At 36.7% G+C, this 17177-nt stretch overlaps 1 protein-coding gene across 1 annotated transcript; it reads right to left on the bottom strand.

Moving 5' to 3' along the window:
- Positions 1 to 630: 630 nt before the first annotated feature.
- Positions 631 to 16917, bottom strand: LOC123667442 (protein Daple). The gene is made up of 17 exons (XM_045601339.1): positions 16805 to 16917; positions 13756 to 13873; positions 12720 to 12915; positions 11853 to 11965; positions 11237 to 11413; positions 10840 to 10974; positions 10658 to 10752; positions 10401 to 10560; positions 8583 to 8711; positions 6604 to 6709; positions 6337 to 6470; positions 5899 to 6003; positions 5723 to 5810; positions 5145 to 5262; positions 3482 to 3606; positions 2852 to 2935; positions 631 to 1968 (listed from the first exon to the last, which is right to left on the bottom strand). The coding sequence occupies exons 1-17, from the start codon at positions 16915 to 16917 to the stop codon at positions 965 to 967; spliced, it is 3000 nt and encodes a 999-aa protein (XP_045457295.1). The 3' UTR covers positions 631 to 964.
- Between the last annotated feature and the right edge of the window lie 260 nt (positions 16918 to 17177).

Here is a 17177-nt window from a genome sequence, read left to right on the forward strand (position 1 = left end):
ACTTGAGATCAGGACATTGAAATGCAAATGCATTTTTTGAGATGTTTAGCCATTTTTAGCGGTTTTTTGGATTTTACTAAAAATTAGGGGGTATAGGGACCAAACGAACCTCAAACTCGAATTCAGCGCATCGAAATACATAGCTCTAAATGGGTCTGGTCAAAGGTACAGAGCCCTTTTTTTCGTGACCTTGTGTTCCCATATTGTACTATTTCACTAGTAGATCTCTGAGGGTTATTGAGTTAGGATTTTAGCTTTTTGAGGTAAAATGTTCTCGTGACTTTTTGATGTTTTAGTTTTAGAAAATGTTTTTCTTTCTGATGTGCCCAAATAGATAGACTAGGCTTACACTGTCGAGTTTAAAATTCTAAGATTTAAAATTCACCCCGTCTGAGTAATGTTGTGATGAACCTTGTACATGACTCGAGAAAAATGCTAAGATGCACAGTTGGTTATTAAATAATAATGTTATAATTACCTTTGTTCTTCATAAAAAAAAAAAAAAAAAAAAAAAAAAAAAACTGAAAAAGAGCAATATCTTTTTTTCTAAAATTAATGGAATTAAATTGGAATGGAAAAGGATTTAAATTTAACCTTAATTATAGTGTTACTTTTACGTAATGATACAACTTTTGTTGGCTATAATTTTTATTACTGGATCTTCCAAATTTTTTTTAATGATACAACTATAATATCTTCTATAAATATTCGAACTGAGATTAATTTTAAACATATTATACGGTTATTCCTTTTACATGATAAGATTTATTTCATCATCCATCTAAAATGTATTATTATTATTGTGAATATAACGAAATAAATAACGATATCTAAAAAAATGCGTTATTTAAAATACACCTATTAAACATTTTTTAGGTCTAAAACCAAAAACTTTGATAAACCATAACTAAATAGAAGCTAAAATAACAGATATTGCACGTAAAATAATTTATTTAACACTATGCTAACTTTGGCTAATTATATTTTCCTTGGGCGTGTTCTCATTTGTCTCAATTGTTTGTTCTGTAGCCGTGTCAGGATATTCAGCTTCAGTTGCATATTCTTGGTTATATTGTGTGTTATCATATACTTGTTCAGTGTAATTTTCATCTGTCGTATAATTTTCATATTGGCCTTCGTATTGAGCATTTGGATCAGTATATTCCTGAACGTTAGGATCAACGTATTGCTGAACATTAGGATCAGCATATTGCTGAATATTAGGATCAGCATATTGCTGAACATTAGGATCAGCATATTGTTGAATATTAGGATCAGCATATTGCTGAGCATTAGGATCAGCATATTGCTGAGCATTAGGATCAGCATATTGCTGAGCATTAGGATCGGTGTATTGCTCAGGATACTGTTCGTAATTTTCAAATTGTGGTTGGTCGTAATTTTGTCCTTGATTTGGATAATTTTCATCACTATAATTTTGATTTGCATATTCTTCTGATTGTTGTCTTGGCTGATCGTTACCAGTTTGATACTCAACTGGCTGTGTTGTATCTGAAATAATATTTTCTCTATGATCTGTGTCAAACTTTTCATTACTTTCGATTTGCGATGTAGCTTGTGTTCTATCATTTTCCATACGATCTTCAGGTTGAGTGTTTTCTTTTGATAATTGTTTTCCTAAAACTTTCTCATCTTGGTTATTTGAATCACGCGAATTTTGTTTTGACATCTTTCTTTCAACATTCGTATGTTTACCATTTTGTTCATTAGTTACTATAATTTGTTTCGGCGAGGTTTGTGCCTTTGACGAGTTATTTATATTATCATTGTTCGAGTGATCTTGTATGTTTATATTTCCTGTTGTTTCGTAGTCTCTAGCAATGTTTCTGACGTCACCGCTTTCTGAGACCGTGGCGTCTCCGGTGGGCTCAGTTCTGGTATAGTTTGATCCGGCTCCGGGAGGGAAGCGAGATATTCTGTTGGCTTCGGTTGTGTGCGAGGAAGGTGCTGAAAATGTTTGAACATTTTTAATGTAAACAATCTATATGTTAAGTCGTAGGATTCTTATATAGGGTGTTTGACTCCTAACTGCGTTCCTTCAAATACGGGATTCAGTAGGTGTTATAGATAGACGTTCTATGTGAAAAAAAGTTCATAGTATTTTCTTAATTTTAATCTTTGTCTTAATATGCGAGCTACTCTAGCAACGTATTTCTGCATAGCTTTCCAATGCTATTTTTCAATTATTTTATTAATACTAACTGCCGCATGCAACTAGACAACTGCCTATGGAAACGAATTATTTTTCTTGTAGTACTTTTTCATTGTAAATTATTATAGTTGTGTTTACGCGCTCCCGAAAGGTATCATGTGAAACGAGTCTATCAAAGTTACTCGTCAATTTAAACAAAGTTAAATTTAAAAATAGGCTAGGATTTTTTTAGACGGATTTTGATCTATTTACACCTTCAAAACTCCCAATTTGAAAGAACGTAGTTAGGAGTCAAACACACAGTACGAGTACATACTAATTTATAAAGTTATTGTGTAATAACAAAAAGTCACGTAGTGTAATATGCATGATGTTATCTTTTAAATTTACAAAGTTTTGACAGGAAACTGAAATTAGCTTTATTGTTTATTGTATTTACCGTATGTAAATATGTAAATAAAAAACAAATATTGTTCATAAAATTTACAGACTTAATCTTTCGATTTTGTATCCAATAATCAGTATAAAGATAAATTATAATAGAAAGTTACCCCAAAAAAGGAACGAACATCTTGTTTGGTACGAACGACCTAAATTAAAGGTTTCTATAGAATACAGATGAGTTTTTGTCCATATACCTTTCAATTTGGCTACCATAATTTGACCATACGTTCATACCTTGGTTATTACTAGGTGGGTGCGAGTATGCTGACTGCAGGGATTGTCCGAGATGCTCTACTTGACGCTGCAAAGTTGCCAGTTCTTTCCTGAATACACACACACTCGTGGTAACACAACACGCTTAAGTGCAACAAATACAAGCAAAACGTCAAAACATATAATAAATGAATAAACTTATTTGTATAGTTCATAAGTTAAATTTTTTTTCAACAATATTGTTTTAAAACTAAAAAAATCTGGTTTTGAAATGATATTGAATATATAAATTAATTAAATGTTTTAAAAACACTAAATACTGTTGTGCGATGCTGTTACGAAAAGCTTAGTGCAACACTATTTAATATGATTGCCACATCATGCGTATGAAACAAACAATATTTTCAAATACTTTATCACCAAAACATTTCAATTATTTTTGTCTGCTTACCTTAGTAGGTTCATCATCAGAATCAATAATTTTGTCGATTGAAAGATCGCTAAAATTATTGCTAAGGTTATTAATTTCATCGTTTGCAGTACCCGTATAACTAAATCCATTAGTTCCTCTAAATCTATTTCTATTCGTATAAGGCGTTGAGGTTAAATAAGTGCGATCTAAGTCAAATGATGAGCTACTGGGATATCCACTCAATGGAGTGTAACTCCGATACGGTGCTATGGTGGTCGTGCAGTATTTCTTATGAGAAGACCACAAATTTCTAAGTTTTCTCATAAGCTCAGAGTTTCTGCAAAGCAGCTGTGTTTTTTCCATTCTGAAATAGAGTGATTCGGGTGAACGAGTGTTTAGACTATTTTTATGCGTTGGTTTTTTAAATTAGACAACGTCCATAGGTCAAGTAAATATTAATCACAAATTGATAAGTTCTGAAAATAACAGTATATTAGAAAACTGAACCAATTCATTTAATTATCAATTGTTGTCTAATTCTATTTAAGCTAAATTATTAAAAACAACTCAATATTTGGCTATAATGATTTATTGCGATTTATTGATAGTTGTTGTCATTACCCATTTAATCTAAAACTTTAACACTGAATAGAAAACGTGAGCATACAAAAACTGAAATGCCTTCAAATAATGAATTAAAACGTAACAAACGAGACATAATAGCTAGTTTACAAAATATTGTTAACAAATGTTAAAAACATTTACTATTTTAAGGTACTAACTAATAGAGTCTATTGCACACAGAATATCTAAACATATATAAAGTATTTTTTCCTTAAAATGCGATAAGAATGCATGCATGCTTATTATAACAGACAAAGTACAAAAGGTCCAAACTACATTTATACCACAACGAATATGTCTATTCATTTCTCCTATTCGACAGTATCTAAATTAACTTCTTGAGTTTCTGCCGGTAAATTAACTGCTTCAGAGGAAGCAGTTTCATGTTTTAAATCATTAACGTTGTTGTTTCCTAAGGCAACAGCTTCATTGATATTTCCTTCACCACTGTTATTTGCAACATTACTATGTTCATCACTGGAAGCAATATCATCTAATACTAAGTGTTCAACATCATCTGTATCCGTTTCAATTCGTTCCTCTTTTACGCTTTCCTGCTCCATGTTATTATTTTTACTTGTACCTTCTTTATCCGTATTCTCAATAACTTCTACAGATTTATTTATAACATTAACATTATTATCAGTGACTTCCATACTTATACAATTTTTAACACCATTATTTCTATTAGGAGAAACTAGTTCCTCGACCTGCACTTCTCGCCTCTTTCTTTCCTTTTTTCTCGGCTTTGGTATCAACTTGACACTGATATCAACTTTTATAGGCTCCTTTTTCTCCCGTAAAAAGGGCTGTTGAATCATTAGTGGTAAATTGTATATCTTCTCGCCATGGACGCTAGAGAGATCCTGATTTGTCGTTAATGGGCCAACAATGACAGGGTAATTATTCGACGAATCGGACTCTTTTACGCGGCGCTGGGTTCGGTGGCTCGCTTGTTGCGAATCTCGTGATCTTGAACGGTCGCACTGTGTTCTGATTGGTTCGTCTGCACGGCCGCGACTCTGCGCTCTGCCTGCTACCAATAAAAACACAGCACGACGTTAGGATATTATCAAGTTCTACCTCACATTGAGCCAACGCGTACACTTCTATTTCATTGCTTAGTCGATGCAGCGTTAGACACAATGTTCGGTTTTAGAATTAGAATTAATGGGTAATGACGACAAATTATAAATATTAAATGATTTTAAAAGCATTTAAGAAATTAAGAAAGTTTTAATTTAATATCATGCAATTATAGTTGAAAACAGGTCGTACTTGTGCCTACGATTTGCGTCGTCGAGCTTGTCTGTAAGCAAACGACATTCGCTGGTGAGTTTCTCCATCAGACTGTTTTGTGAATGAATCATGGACTCCAACTCAGCCACGGTCTTAGCTGCAGAACCAAATTTATTCACTAAGCACTTTATAAATTATAAAGTGAAATAAAAAATTCGAAAAGTCAAATGGAAATGTGTACAAGAATATTGTATATATAATTCAAATGACATCCTAAACTTATTCACATAATTTCATATAAAACTTGATGTTATAAACAATCTGATGAATAAACTATTGAAGTTAAGAAAGAAGCCCTTTCCCGACTATATGATTCATACAAGCGCAATACAGAAAGGGGTAAAATATAAATGTTTTGAAGTGTCGAATTGAAATCTAATGGCGATGACAAACTATTGTCTTTCAAAACATCAATAGTTTACCCATGAAATGAAGAAATTGTGAGACAACAAATGTTGAGATAGATAAAAAAAAGTTAACAAAATGAATACTTTAATAGCGTTAGGCGAGTTTAAGGCATAGATAATCTAACATTTAATAATAATAGTTTGGCTTACCATGCTTGTTCTCCATGGACTCCAGCATTGACGACAATTCCTTCTTGTTTTTCTCTGGAGATATTGGGGTCAAATTTTTCATATTAATCTGAGGAAATTCAATATAATGATAAAACATGATTTAGTTATTTGTCATAGTGTTTTTATTACATTGATCGTTGTTAGTATTATTTTACCTCTTTTTCAAGATTGGATATCTGTTCTGAGAGTCGCAAATTCTCGCGGCGTGAATGTACCAAGTCTGCATCAGCTCTATCCAAACGATGGCGGAGCGATTGAATCTTTAAAATGAGAAGCAATACATGTTATTTTAATAGTCACATGTTTTTAAAATTGCACAGTAACTTAACAGTAATTTTTTTAGTAGTTTAGCATATCTGTATCAGATTCTACTATGTATGATGATGGTTATAATATTTTATTGCCTTATTCTAACGTTTTCGTAAAATCGATTTCCTTTTGAAAATCTAAACATTACTTACTCCTATCAACCCGGTTATGTTCGCTTGCAATTACTACAGCAATAGCACCATAGTCCAAAGTTTTGAAATTATACGATAATAATTTTAACTATACTTAAAGTTCAATTCCGGTTTGACTAAAGCATAACTTACTTCAGAATTAAGACGATTAACTTCATGTTTGGACTGGCGCTGTTGTCTCTCGATAGTAAGCCTAGCGCTTGCCAGTTCTTCTTCTAGAGACGCTTTCTCAGCGTGTGCTTGAGCTAAGTCTGCTTGAAGGGAAGCTGAAATATGTTGTGGATAAATTTACCGTAAGTATTATTAAAATGTTAATTTGTATATGTACTTGCACTTTTGTTACGTAGACTTTTTCTAAGTAATTATTTAACATAGTGATAGTATGTTTCTAATACATACCAGATTTATTTTTGAGTTCCATCTTCAATTCTTCAATAGCAGCATTTTTCATTGACAACTCTCTCTTTATGTCGTTTTCTTCACGGCGCTGACGTTCCAATTCCAACTATTGTAACATAATTTTTATAAATATAATATTTTTTATTTGTATATAAATATAATCACAACTAATAAAATTATATACACAATTCTAATTGTGAAATTAAAAAAAAATGTTCTAAAATAGACCCTAGAGGAACTCCAAGTACAATTTGGTAAGAATTGTATTATTTTACTACACTTTTGTCTTGGGTGTCGTAAGAGGCGACTAAGGGATAACATAGTTCCACTACCACCTTGGAACTTAAAAAGCCGACCGGTGGCGGGATTACCATCCAACTGCTGGCTTTGATACACAGGCCGAAAACGGGTAGCCGCGTCTTCGGTGCGACAAAGCCAGTCACCAACCCGCCTGCCCAGCGTGGTGACTGTGGGCAAAACACATGAGCTCACGTCATTTTTGGCGTGAACTTGTGGAGGCCTGTGTCCAGCAGTGGACTGTATTAAGCTGAAATGATGACTACACTTTTACTAGCACTTCAGCGATGAACCTTACTTGACTGCCAAGAACGGTTATATTTTTCGCGCGTATCTTGTATGAATGCATGTAGTATTCTTCATTACCACATATCTTTTTAATCGCTCTATGGAAATAGACAACGCGTTGGCGTAACGGTCATAGCACTGGTTTGTGGCCGTTGCGCTGAAGGTTGCGGGCTCGATTCCCGCACATGACAAACGTTCGTATTGGCCATACAAATGTTTGCCGTGGTCTGAGTGTCTGTGCACTCCTTGCGGGTCTGATAGCGATCGTTAGACACAGTAGACAATATGTCCACCGGCTCGCACCGGAGCAGCGCGGCGGTCCTCCCCGTGGTGGCGGGCGGTGCGCTCGGCGGCGCCCGTACCTGCAGGCGCGCGGCGGTCCTCCCCGTGGGGGCGGTGCGGTACCTGCAGGCGCGCGGCGGTCCTCCCCGTGGGGGCGGTGCGGTACCTGCAGGCGCGCGGCGGTCCTCCCCGTGGGGGCGGTGCGGTACCTGCAGGCGCGCGGCGGTCCTCCCCGTGGGGGCGGTGCGGTACCTGCAGGCGCGCGGCGGTCCTCCCCGTGGGGGCGGTGCGGTACCTGCAGGCGCGCGGCGGTCCTCCCCGTGGGGGCGGTGCGGTACCTGCAGGCGCGCGGCGGTCCTCCCCGTGGGGGCGGTGCGGTACCTGCAGGCGCGCGGCGGTCCTCCCCGTGGGGGCGGTGCGGTACCTGCAGGCGCGCGGCGGTCCTCCCCGTGGGGGCGGTGCGGTACCTGCAGGCGCGCGGCGGTCCTCCCCGTGGGGGCGGTGCGGTACCTGCAGGCGCGCGGCGGTCCTCCCCGTGGGGGCGGTGCGGTACCTGCAGGCGCGCGGCGGTCCTCCCCGTGGGGGCGGTGCGGTACCTGCAGGCGCGCGGCGGTCCTCCCCGTGGGGGCGGTGCGGTACCTGCAGGCGCGCGGCGGTCCTCCCCGTGGGGGCGGTGCGGTACCTGCAGGCGCGCGGCGGTCCTCCCCGTGGGGGCGGTGCGGTACCTGCAGGCGCGCGGCGGTCCTCCCCGTGGGGGCGGTGCGGTACCTGCAGGCGCGCGGCGGTCCTCCCCGTGGGGGCGGTGCGGTACCTGCAGGCGCGCGGCGGTCCTCCCCGTGGGGGCGGTGCGGTACCTGCAGGCGCGCGGCGGTCCTCCCCGTGGGGGCGGTGCGGTACCTGCAGGCGCGCGGCGGTCCTCCCCGTGGGGGCGGTGCGGTACCTGCAGGCGCGCGGCGGTCCTCCCCGTGGGGGCGGTGCGGTACCTGCAGGCGCGCGGCGGTCCTCCCCGTGGGGGCGGTGCGGTACCTGCAGGCGCGCGGCGGTCCTCCCCGTGGGGGCGGTGCGGTACCTGCAGGCGCGCGGCGGTCCTCCCCGTGGGGGCGGTGCGGTACCTGCAGGCGCGCGGCGCCGTCGCGCTGCGCGGCGAGCTCGAGCTGCAGCTGGTCGCAGCGCGCCAGGCAGCGCCGCGCGCCCTCGCCCGCCTGCGACCGCGCCTTGGCGCGTTCCAGACCCAGCTCCTCCTGCACGCAGTAGGGAGTGGAAGTGCACGCTTCATAGGTCCGTTCGATGCACTGTCGTATAATATTGCTTGTGATCGAGTGTACTCACGACCTAGGTCCTGCTCACATTACTCTTATAAATGGAAAGTCAGCACGTTATTATTTGTCGTAGCGTCCTATGCAAGGTCGTGAGTAGGAGGTCATATTTCATTGATCTTATTGATGAAGTGTTAGCATTTTACAAGCAAAGTACTTGCTGTATCAAAGTGTTTGCAACAAAAGTAGAATTTAGACGTCCAAAACGCAATTAATAATTGTGTTTGCTCACAAACGAAAAAAAAACCGACTTCAATTACATCGACAAGTAATACAACGTAGATCGACGATAAAATAGTCAAGCAACTACGCGTTATCAAAGATTACTCAAAAAGTACTTATTAGGTCTCGATAAAATTTATATGTGACCACATGATAAACATCAGCTTTCGATTAAATTAAAAATTATCAAAATCGGTACACCCAGTAAAAAGTTATTACGGATTTTCGAGAGTTTCCCTCGATTTCTCTAGGATCCCATCATCAGATCCTGGTTTCCTTATCACGGTACCAAACTAGGAATATCCCCTTTCTAACAAAAAAAGAATTATCAAAATCGGTACATCCAGTAGAAAGTTATGCGGTATAATACAACGTAGGTCGACGAAAAAAGCGTCAAGTAAAAACGCATTATTAGATATAACTCGAAAAGTAGTTGTTAGATCTCAAATAAATTTAAATGGGACCAATTGGCACACACCACTTTTCGATTAAAACAAAATTTGTCGAAATCGGTCCACACGGTCAAAAGTTCTGATGTAACATACATAAAAAAAAAAAAAAAAAAAATACAGTCGAATTGAAAACCTCCTCCTTTTTTGGAAGTCGGTTAAAAACATGTTTTTTTTCTTCGAAAATACTCATTAATTTTTGAAAAAGACATAAAATACTACGTAAAAAACTAAAATATAGCTTCTGTCCATCTATATATTAACACGTCAAGCAAAAACTTTGTACCTCTTATTAAGACGAAGGAGAATGAAATTTCGCACACATAAAGTTTATTATATAGAGTAGGAGTGCAGAATGCTAATATTTTTTCAAAATTATGCATAAAAAATACATAAAATCAATAAAAAAACACTATTCACACTACCATGTATTTGACACACATACGTGTACATATACTCTTTTGTTTATTGTAAAAGTCTGTGATTACGAGTAGATTATGGTTGAATTTCGACTACTAGGTGACCTCTAGTAAACTTAAATCTTGCAGAATATTTTTTTTCGCAAAAGCGATTGAAGTTAATTTGTAATTGTACAAACTCCAACTTAAGTTCTGAGGTTTTAATAGATGGCGTTATCGGTGTTTTTAGTCGCGCTTACATTATTATAGCTTAAAGTTAATGTTAGTTCTAAGATTTATTAATAGATAGTGATGTCTGTCTTTTACATCGCGCTTACATTATGCCATATGTAACAAGTCTTATTAAATTTGGTGGAATGTAAAATTTGTATACCTTTAAATTATACCGTTGGTGCACAAGGTTTTTTTTTATTTACAACCCTTGTTGCATCCGTCGTTTTGACCTGTCAACACCGGGTGTTATACAGTAATGAAAATTAAATTGCTTATTAAAGGCTCAGTACACTAAATATAAGTAATCAAACCTTAAGTCTGCGTATTTCTATTTCTAAATTGTTTCTCTCTTCTCTGAGTTGTTGTTCGACAACATCTGATCCTTTCTTATAACGAGCATCCATGTCTCCTTCCTTCTGTTCCAAGTTTAGTTTCAGTTTAGCTATTTGAGCTTCTAAAGTTGACTTATCCCTAAAATAAAATAACATTTCACATTAACTCCAAACAATATCAAGGAAATATCAACAAAAATAGCTTTAATCTTTTTAAAACTAATTAAAAATTATACCTTTGCAAATTATCAATTTGTCTTTTAAAACCATCAAGACATGTGGAGTCTACAAGACCGTTAGCAAGCTTACGTTTGTTTTCGTTGTTTTCATCCTGAAAAAAAATCGTTTAGAATTTCTGATAGGATTTTAGACCCACAAAATAAAATACTCATTATTATACAATCTAATATCAACTCACCTGAACCTTCTTAAGATCAATTTTAGCTTGTGTCAGTTGTGCCTCCAGTTCCGCAATACGAGACTCGAAGACGATATTTGGTCCTTCGAGTTTTACAGACCGAGACTTTGGCCTACGAGTCTTTGATAGCGATATCTAAAATGTTGTTATTATTAAATGTAAGTTTATAATACAAATAAGGCTTTGCCGTGCTAAAATAAATATATTTTCAACTTATAAATTCGGAGTGAAAAACTAAAATAAATTTTTTATTCATCTATATTTCATCCGAAATTTTTTCTCTCTCTTCTTTCTGTTATCTCTGAGCAATTTTGGCTTATAGATTAATTAACGAAAAATGGGAAACTAAAACAAATAAATTAGCATGTAAATATTTGATCGTAATTATTCCATTTACCTTATCATCACTATCCAAACCAGTACTGTCTCCCACATCGTCGAGTTCATCAGTTTCAGAGCCAGCGTTATAATTGTGGAACATCCGAGAAATAAGCTTGTTCTTCTGAGCCTCGTGTAAGTGTTCATTTTCTGATATCACCTCTTTTACCTTCCCGAGCAGGTTGTTTAATTCATCCTAGAATATTATTATAGACATATTGTGAATTTTCATTTAAAGATAAAGGATTAAGAATTTAACAAAGAATGTCCCAGTTCTAAATCAACAACGAAAAAATAAACAACTATTATATTTTTATTGTAGCTAATGCAATAAAAGAGCATAGTTTAAGAAACGGAAAACAATTACAAAGTTCACTAATAGTAAGCCATCACAATTTTACTTCAATAGATGGGTGATCGGATTTATAAATACGACCTATTTCTCAAGATGTATTCTATTTACGTATTGTGTTTTTGTTGTGTGTCTGTAGAGAAATTCTAAGACATATGTATTACGCGTATACATAATAGGGTAACGTAGTAGATCACCTAAACCTTTTTTTAGAAGAGAATAGAAGAGAAATTTGCTAAACAGTGGGCTATTTTTATTAGTTTACCTCCATGCAAACACTTACTCTACAATATTGGCTCTCTCGTTCTAGTTGTTCAATATACTCCTCTTGTTTCTGTATGAAATTTACAACATCAGGATTTGTTCCACCGGTCAGGTCACCAGGTACTTGGGGTGCTAGAATATATACCCAATCGTAAGTGACTTCTATAAAACTCGACACATAGTTATTGTATTAATGATTATCTAAGCGGCACTACCGCTAAGATATACCTTAAAAATAAAATTCAATATCATCATGATCACTTCAGCCTATCGCAGTTCACTGCTGGACATAGGCCTTCATAAGTGCACGCCAAAAATGGTATGGGCTCATGTGTGTTGCCCATATGCATCATGTGTGTGCCGCTGGGCAGGCGGGTTGGTGACCGCAGGGCTGGCTTTGTCGCACCGAAGACGCGGCTACGTCTTCGGCCTGTGTATTTCAAAGACAGCAGTTGGATGGTTATCCCGCCATCGGTCTGATTTATAAGTTCCAAGATGGTAGTTTAACTGTGTTATCCCTTAGTTGCCTCTTACGACACCCACGGGAAAAGATGAGGTGGCTTTATTTTTTACTGCCGTAGCCACACAGCGAAAAATAAAATTAAGCCACTATATTGTCTACAACCTTCAACTTCAACTTCAACTTCAGGTAAAAGTGCCGGAATGTAACAGTACTACCCACAACGGTATGTAATAATACAGAATATCCGCGACGAAAAGTAAAATCATACCTACCAGTACTAGTACAGGTACCAGTACCAGTACTAGTTACAGGTACTCTTTATTGACAGCGATTCAGAAAAAAGTGGAAGAGTACGTACGCACAATTTTAGTATTGTCACTGACATATGTAGCAGTTCTATTTCGTAAACTAAATCATACCTACCAGTACTAGTAACAGTTGGCTGAGGCGGTGTGTAATTGTTCAAGCTGTCAGCGTACAATGTCGCGTACTTGGCGGTAAGGCGCGGACGCGGCTTGTACTCGGCCAGAGTGTTGTAAGATGTCGAATACTTCTTGTCGAGATCGCCGTCTGACTCGTCAACGTTCTTGATTGATGCTGATCCGCCGTAACTACGAACCTGATAGTGTAAAAAAGTTTATTTTTGAAGTTAAACCTCTTATTGGACGCTTGACTTGGGGAGTAAGCTGGTGAATGCCCGACGAGAGCATTATTAAAAGTGTGATGGGGCGAGGTGAAAGGAAGTTGATAGGGAGATATAAGTTAGTGAAGATAGAAAGAGAGGGCTACGTTAGTCAAGTTTTTCTTCACTCGTGTGGTCTAAAGCACTCATTTTTTTATAAATTTTTTTATACTCATAGGCACTATGTTGCCAGAAATGTCTGAAATATTAAGTTTATAAGAAGAAATGTGTGACTTATTTAAGCCTTTTCTGTAGCTTAAAAACTATTTGTAACTAAACACTTTGTAATACTTTGACGTATCTTAAAATCTAGTTTCAAATAGTTTCCAAAAATATCCAGACAATATATAAAAATTATGTATGAACATTTTTATTATAAAATAACAATAGCAACATTAAATTCTAAAATATAATTATACCTATATTGTTTTTATAGAAACTATAGTATTATTAAAAAAAATTAAAATATCATTTAAGAATAAAAAAAAAGTTGCAATTCGCCCAAGGCAGAAGTAACACTTCTGAAATGTAGCCTATGAAAAATTTTTTTACCGGGAATATAAAATACAACAATTTATGATTTTTTTTATTTATCGTGACCCATTTTATTTCACCAAGTTTCCAATCTCTAAAATTCTAAAAATGTTTCACTGTAATTAATTTAACAAGTATTATAAGAAAATCAATCGAGTCATTGTTTTGAATTAATAAAAAAGTGTCATATTCCATGCCCTTGTATACGTAGATACAAAAATGAAATATTATATAGATACTTACGCTAGGCGCATTATTCCCCGACAAAAAGTACTTCAATTTGGACACTGCTTCTTTGTATGCCAGCTCTGTGTAGTCCGGAATCCTCTTCATCCCGTACTCGTTCATCCTTACCGGGCGCCTACACGAATTGTACTGGTTATACATAACGAAAACCTTTTTCGTCACATTTTAAAATAGTGAAAAAAAGTAAAATGTCAAAATTTAAAATTAAAAAAGTCAAAATTTAAGTTTTGAAGTCCTCCTGTGACGCATTGCGATCGAGTGACGATTATGTGGGGTTTTCGGTATTGATTATACGGTCGGTTGGCGTGGCAACCGATTGTGTAATAAATACAAGGACTTATTATATTATTTAATTTAAGATTATTTCATAGTATTAGTTAATTTAAATACGTTATAGAGATAAGTCCACCGATGCTGACTGAAATTGTGTCCAAATAACTATACAAAAAATTTAAGTATAAAAAAGACTGTAATGATTAATAAAAATTGACGCCGCGTTGGCGCAACGGTCACAGCTATGGATTGTGCCTGTTGCGCTGGCGGTTGCGGGTTCGATCCCCGCACATGACAAACATTTGTATTGGCCATACAGGTGTTTGCCGTGGTCTGGGTATTTGTGCAGTCCTTGTGGGTCTCCCCACCGTGCCTCGGAGAGCACGTTAAGCCGTCGGTCCCGGTTGTTATCATTTACACCTTATAGCGATCGTTACTCATAGTAGGGAATATATCCGCCAACCCGCATTGGAGCAGCGTGGTAGATTAAGCTCTGATCCTTCTCCTACATGGGGAAAGAGGTCTATGCCCAGTAGTGGGATATTACAGGCTGAAGCGATTAATAAAAATATTAATGATATTTTTTTTTCAATTTTTTAAAAATTAATAATCTGTACAACCTAAAAGTTTTTGGACAGATTTTAATTGCGTTTGGCGCTCTACTTCATGGATAATGTTATGAGGAAACCTGAATGTGTCACGAAAATTCTAAGGCATGTACTTGTATAGTTGCCAATCTACAGTGCAGTAGCATGGCGTATTAAAATCCAATCCTTATGTTTGTTAACTATGTTGTAGAACACTTAAAAAGTTTTCGTTTACCCCATAAAAAAATGTGTGAAACAACAAAACAGCTATGACGCTGAGTGTGGCGCTGGTGAGTCGGGAGTACCAACAGGCCAATATACAGCGTCAATATATTTATTTCGATTTTATTTATTTATTTATTTCATACAAACAAGTTTACAGAGCTTTGCTCCAGACAAAAGTAAGTCAATCAAAAAAAAACAGGTATGACAAATGAAGAAAATAATGATAAATGTAGAATTAGAAATATTATCAAAATGTTATCAGAATCTTATCAAAATACAATAATTAAAATTTACGATGTCAATAAATTTTTATTATATTTTTTTTATTTATATTTATACTCAGTGGAAATAAATATCAATAATTAGGTTAAGAAATTCATATATATAGAGTTTTATTGTTTTAATTATTTTTAGAATTACTAGTTGAACTATTTAAGAATAAAAAAGGTTTCATACATCTTAGTATTCTAGTTTTATGAAGATTATTCTAGTTATAACAAAGACTATAATATCCAGTAAAAGTGTGTTAAAAACCAAATAAATTGTCCTGAAATTATAATTAAAGCAGGTGTTATACAAAAAAAAACTTGGAAAAATTCATTACAAAAATTAATTGAACGTCGATGTTACTATGATAACACTATCACTAATCGACATCAGCCTTGCGTAAAATTAATTTTGAGTTGAGTACGTACTCCAATAGACTTTAATTAAAATGAAAAAAGTCATGTAAATTATAATTTATATAGTACAAGTTAATCAGTAAACAGAGATATACTAAGTGAAAATAAAAATGACTAATAAATAAAAAATTATAATTTGAAAAAATAAAATTTTTTTAAGTAATCCAGTTTCACTAATTTGCTTATCTTTATTTCTCATTCTTTACACAATATGCTTGGACTATAAAGGAATTCTGTCCAGAACGCAAAATCACTGATAAACAAACTTAGATAGTATGTCTTACGGTATGTTATTGTGAGGCAATGCTACAAATATTGTGACTGTTTATTTTACAAAAAAGGGTATTCGTGGCATATATCATTTTGGAGCTCAAGTCTCCCTACGGGATGTTTTTCATAAGGTAGACATATGAACAATTGCGTCACAACGGCTGCCGATTTGTATGAAATTTTGTGTGCATATCGGGTAGGTCTGAGAATCGGCCAACATCTATTTTTCATACCCCTAAGTTATAGGGGGAGGGGTTAATGGGGTTTATAACAATAAGTATTATGTATATTCACAAGAATATTGATTGTTTTTATATAAATAGTTATAGTCCCGTATAAAAACGAAAATGAATAACTAAATTGTAACTCCATAACTAAAGTAAGAGAAATGGCGAATTAGCCACAAATCCGCCCATTATACTTCACTGTCTGTAACTACCTATAAGCTTTGTTTGTAATATATTTGTGGTGTACAATAGAGTATAAAATAAAATAAAGTTTCTGAACGCCCAAACGAAACGTATTATCTTGGTTATGGTATTCGCACATATAATAAAAACTCACAAACGGTTTTGGAATTGTCTCAACATATATTTAAAATTGGTATTAAAAAGAAACTAATAGCTAAAGCTTATTAGTTGGTTCAGGATTACATAGATTATAAAGATATGTGGACTTAATGACGCCGTATTTCATGCAAGATATTACCAATTTATATTAAAACACAGTTTATACATATTTTTTAAAAATAATAACTGCGGATTTTCTTCCCGATTCTTCTCTGCAGAATCTGCGTTCCGAATTGGTGGTAGCTTCACTTTTAAAAATAATAATCACTATTAAAATTTTAATTTGTAAAATTACGATTCGAAGGAGCTTTTGAAGCCCATTTGAACAAAGGTATTTTGATTTTGATTTTTTGAGTGTATAATTTGTGGAAAATTTCATCAAAATACAATTCTAAATTTAAACCTACTTGTTTCAAAAATTAAATTAAAAAACACTGACCGTATTTTCGACCTCTTGAGCTTCCCATTCATCTCCTTATCAGAGCCCACGCTGGAGCCGCTCTTTGCTCTGAAACCAGACTTAGACTTGTTCAAAAAACTAGTCGAGCCCATGCCTTGCACTTAAGCAACAAAAACTCAGACCACAGCTCCGGAAGCTTCACCAGTAAATACTTTTTTATTTTCGGGAAAAGAAACATGAAAGTGTTTCCGGTAAAAATTTCATAGATGAGACCTTTGTATCTGTTGTTATATAAGAACTTTTTTTGGGTTTTTTCAACTAAGCTGTCAAGCGACTGGAGATTCGAATTTCGAATAAGTTAATGCCGTCAAATCGGTTGGAGGGAAAGCAAAGTTTTGAAATAAGAATAGCC

This window comes from Melitaea cinxia, chromosome 28 (assembly GCF_905220565.1).
Source record: "Melitaea cinxia chromosome 28, ilMelCinx1.1, whole genome shotgun sequence".
Taxonomy (NCBI): domain Eukaryota; kingdom Metazoa; phylum Arthropoda; class Insecta; order Lepidoptera; family Nymphalidae; genus Melitaea; species Melitaea cinxia.

Bases quoted from the DNA above. Each gene is read 5' to 3' on its own strand.
- LOC123667442 (XM_045601339.1), bottom strand. From the start codon at position 16,917: ATGGGCTCGACTAGTTTTTTGAACAAGTCTAAGTCTGGTTTCAGAGCA. The intron at 11,414-11,852 runs GTAAGTGTTTGC...ATAATATTCTAG, and splicing joins GAGAGAGCCAATATTGTAGA to GATGAATTAAACAACCTGCT. The intron at 5,263-5,722 runs GTAAGCCAAACT...TTGGTTCTGCAG, and splicing joins GTCCATGGAGAACAAGCATG to CTAAGACCGTGGCTGAGTTG.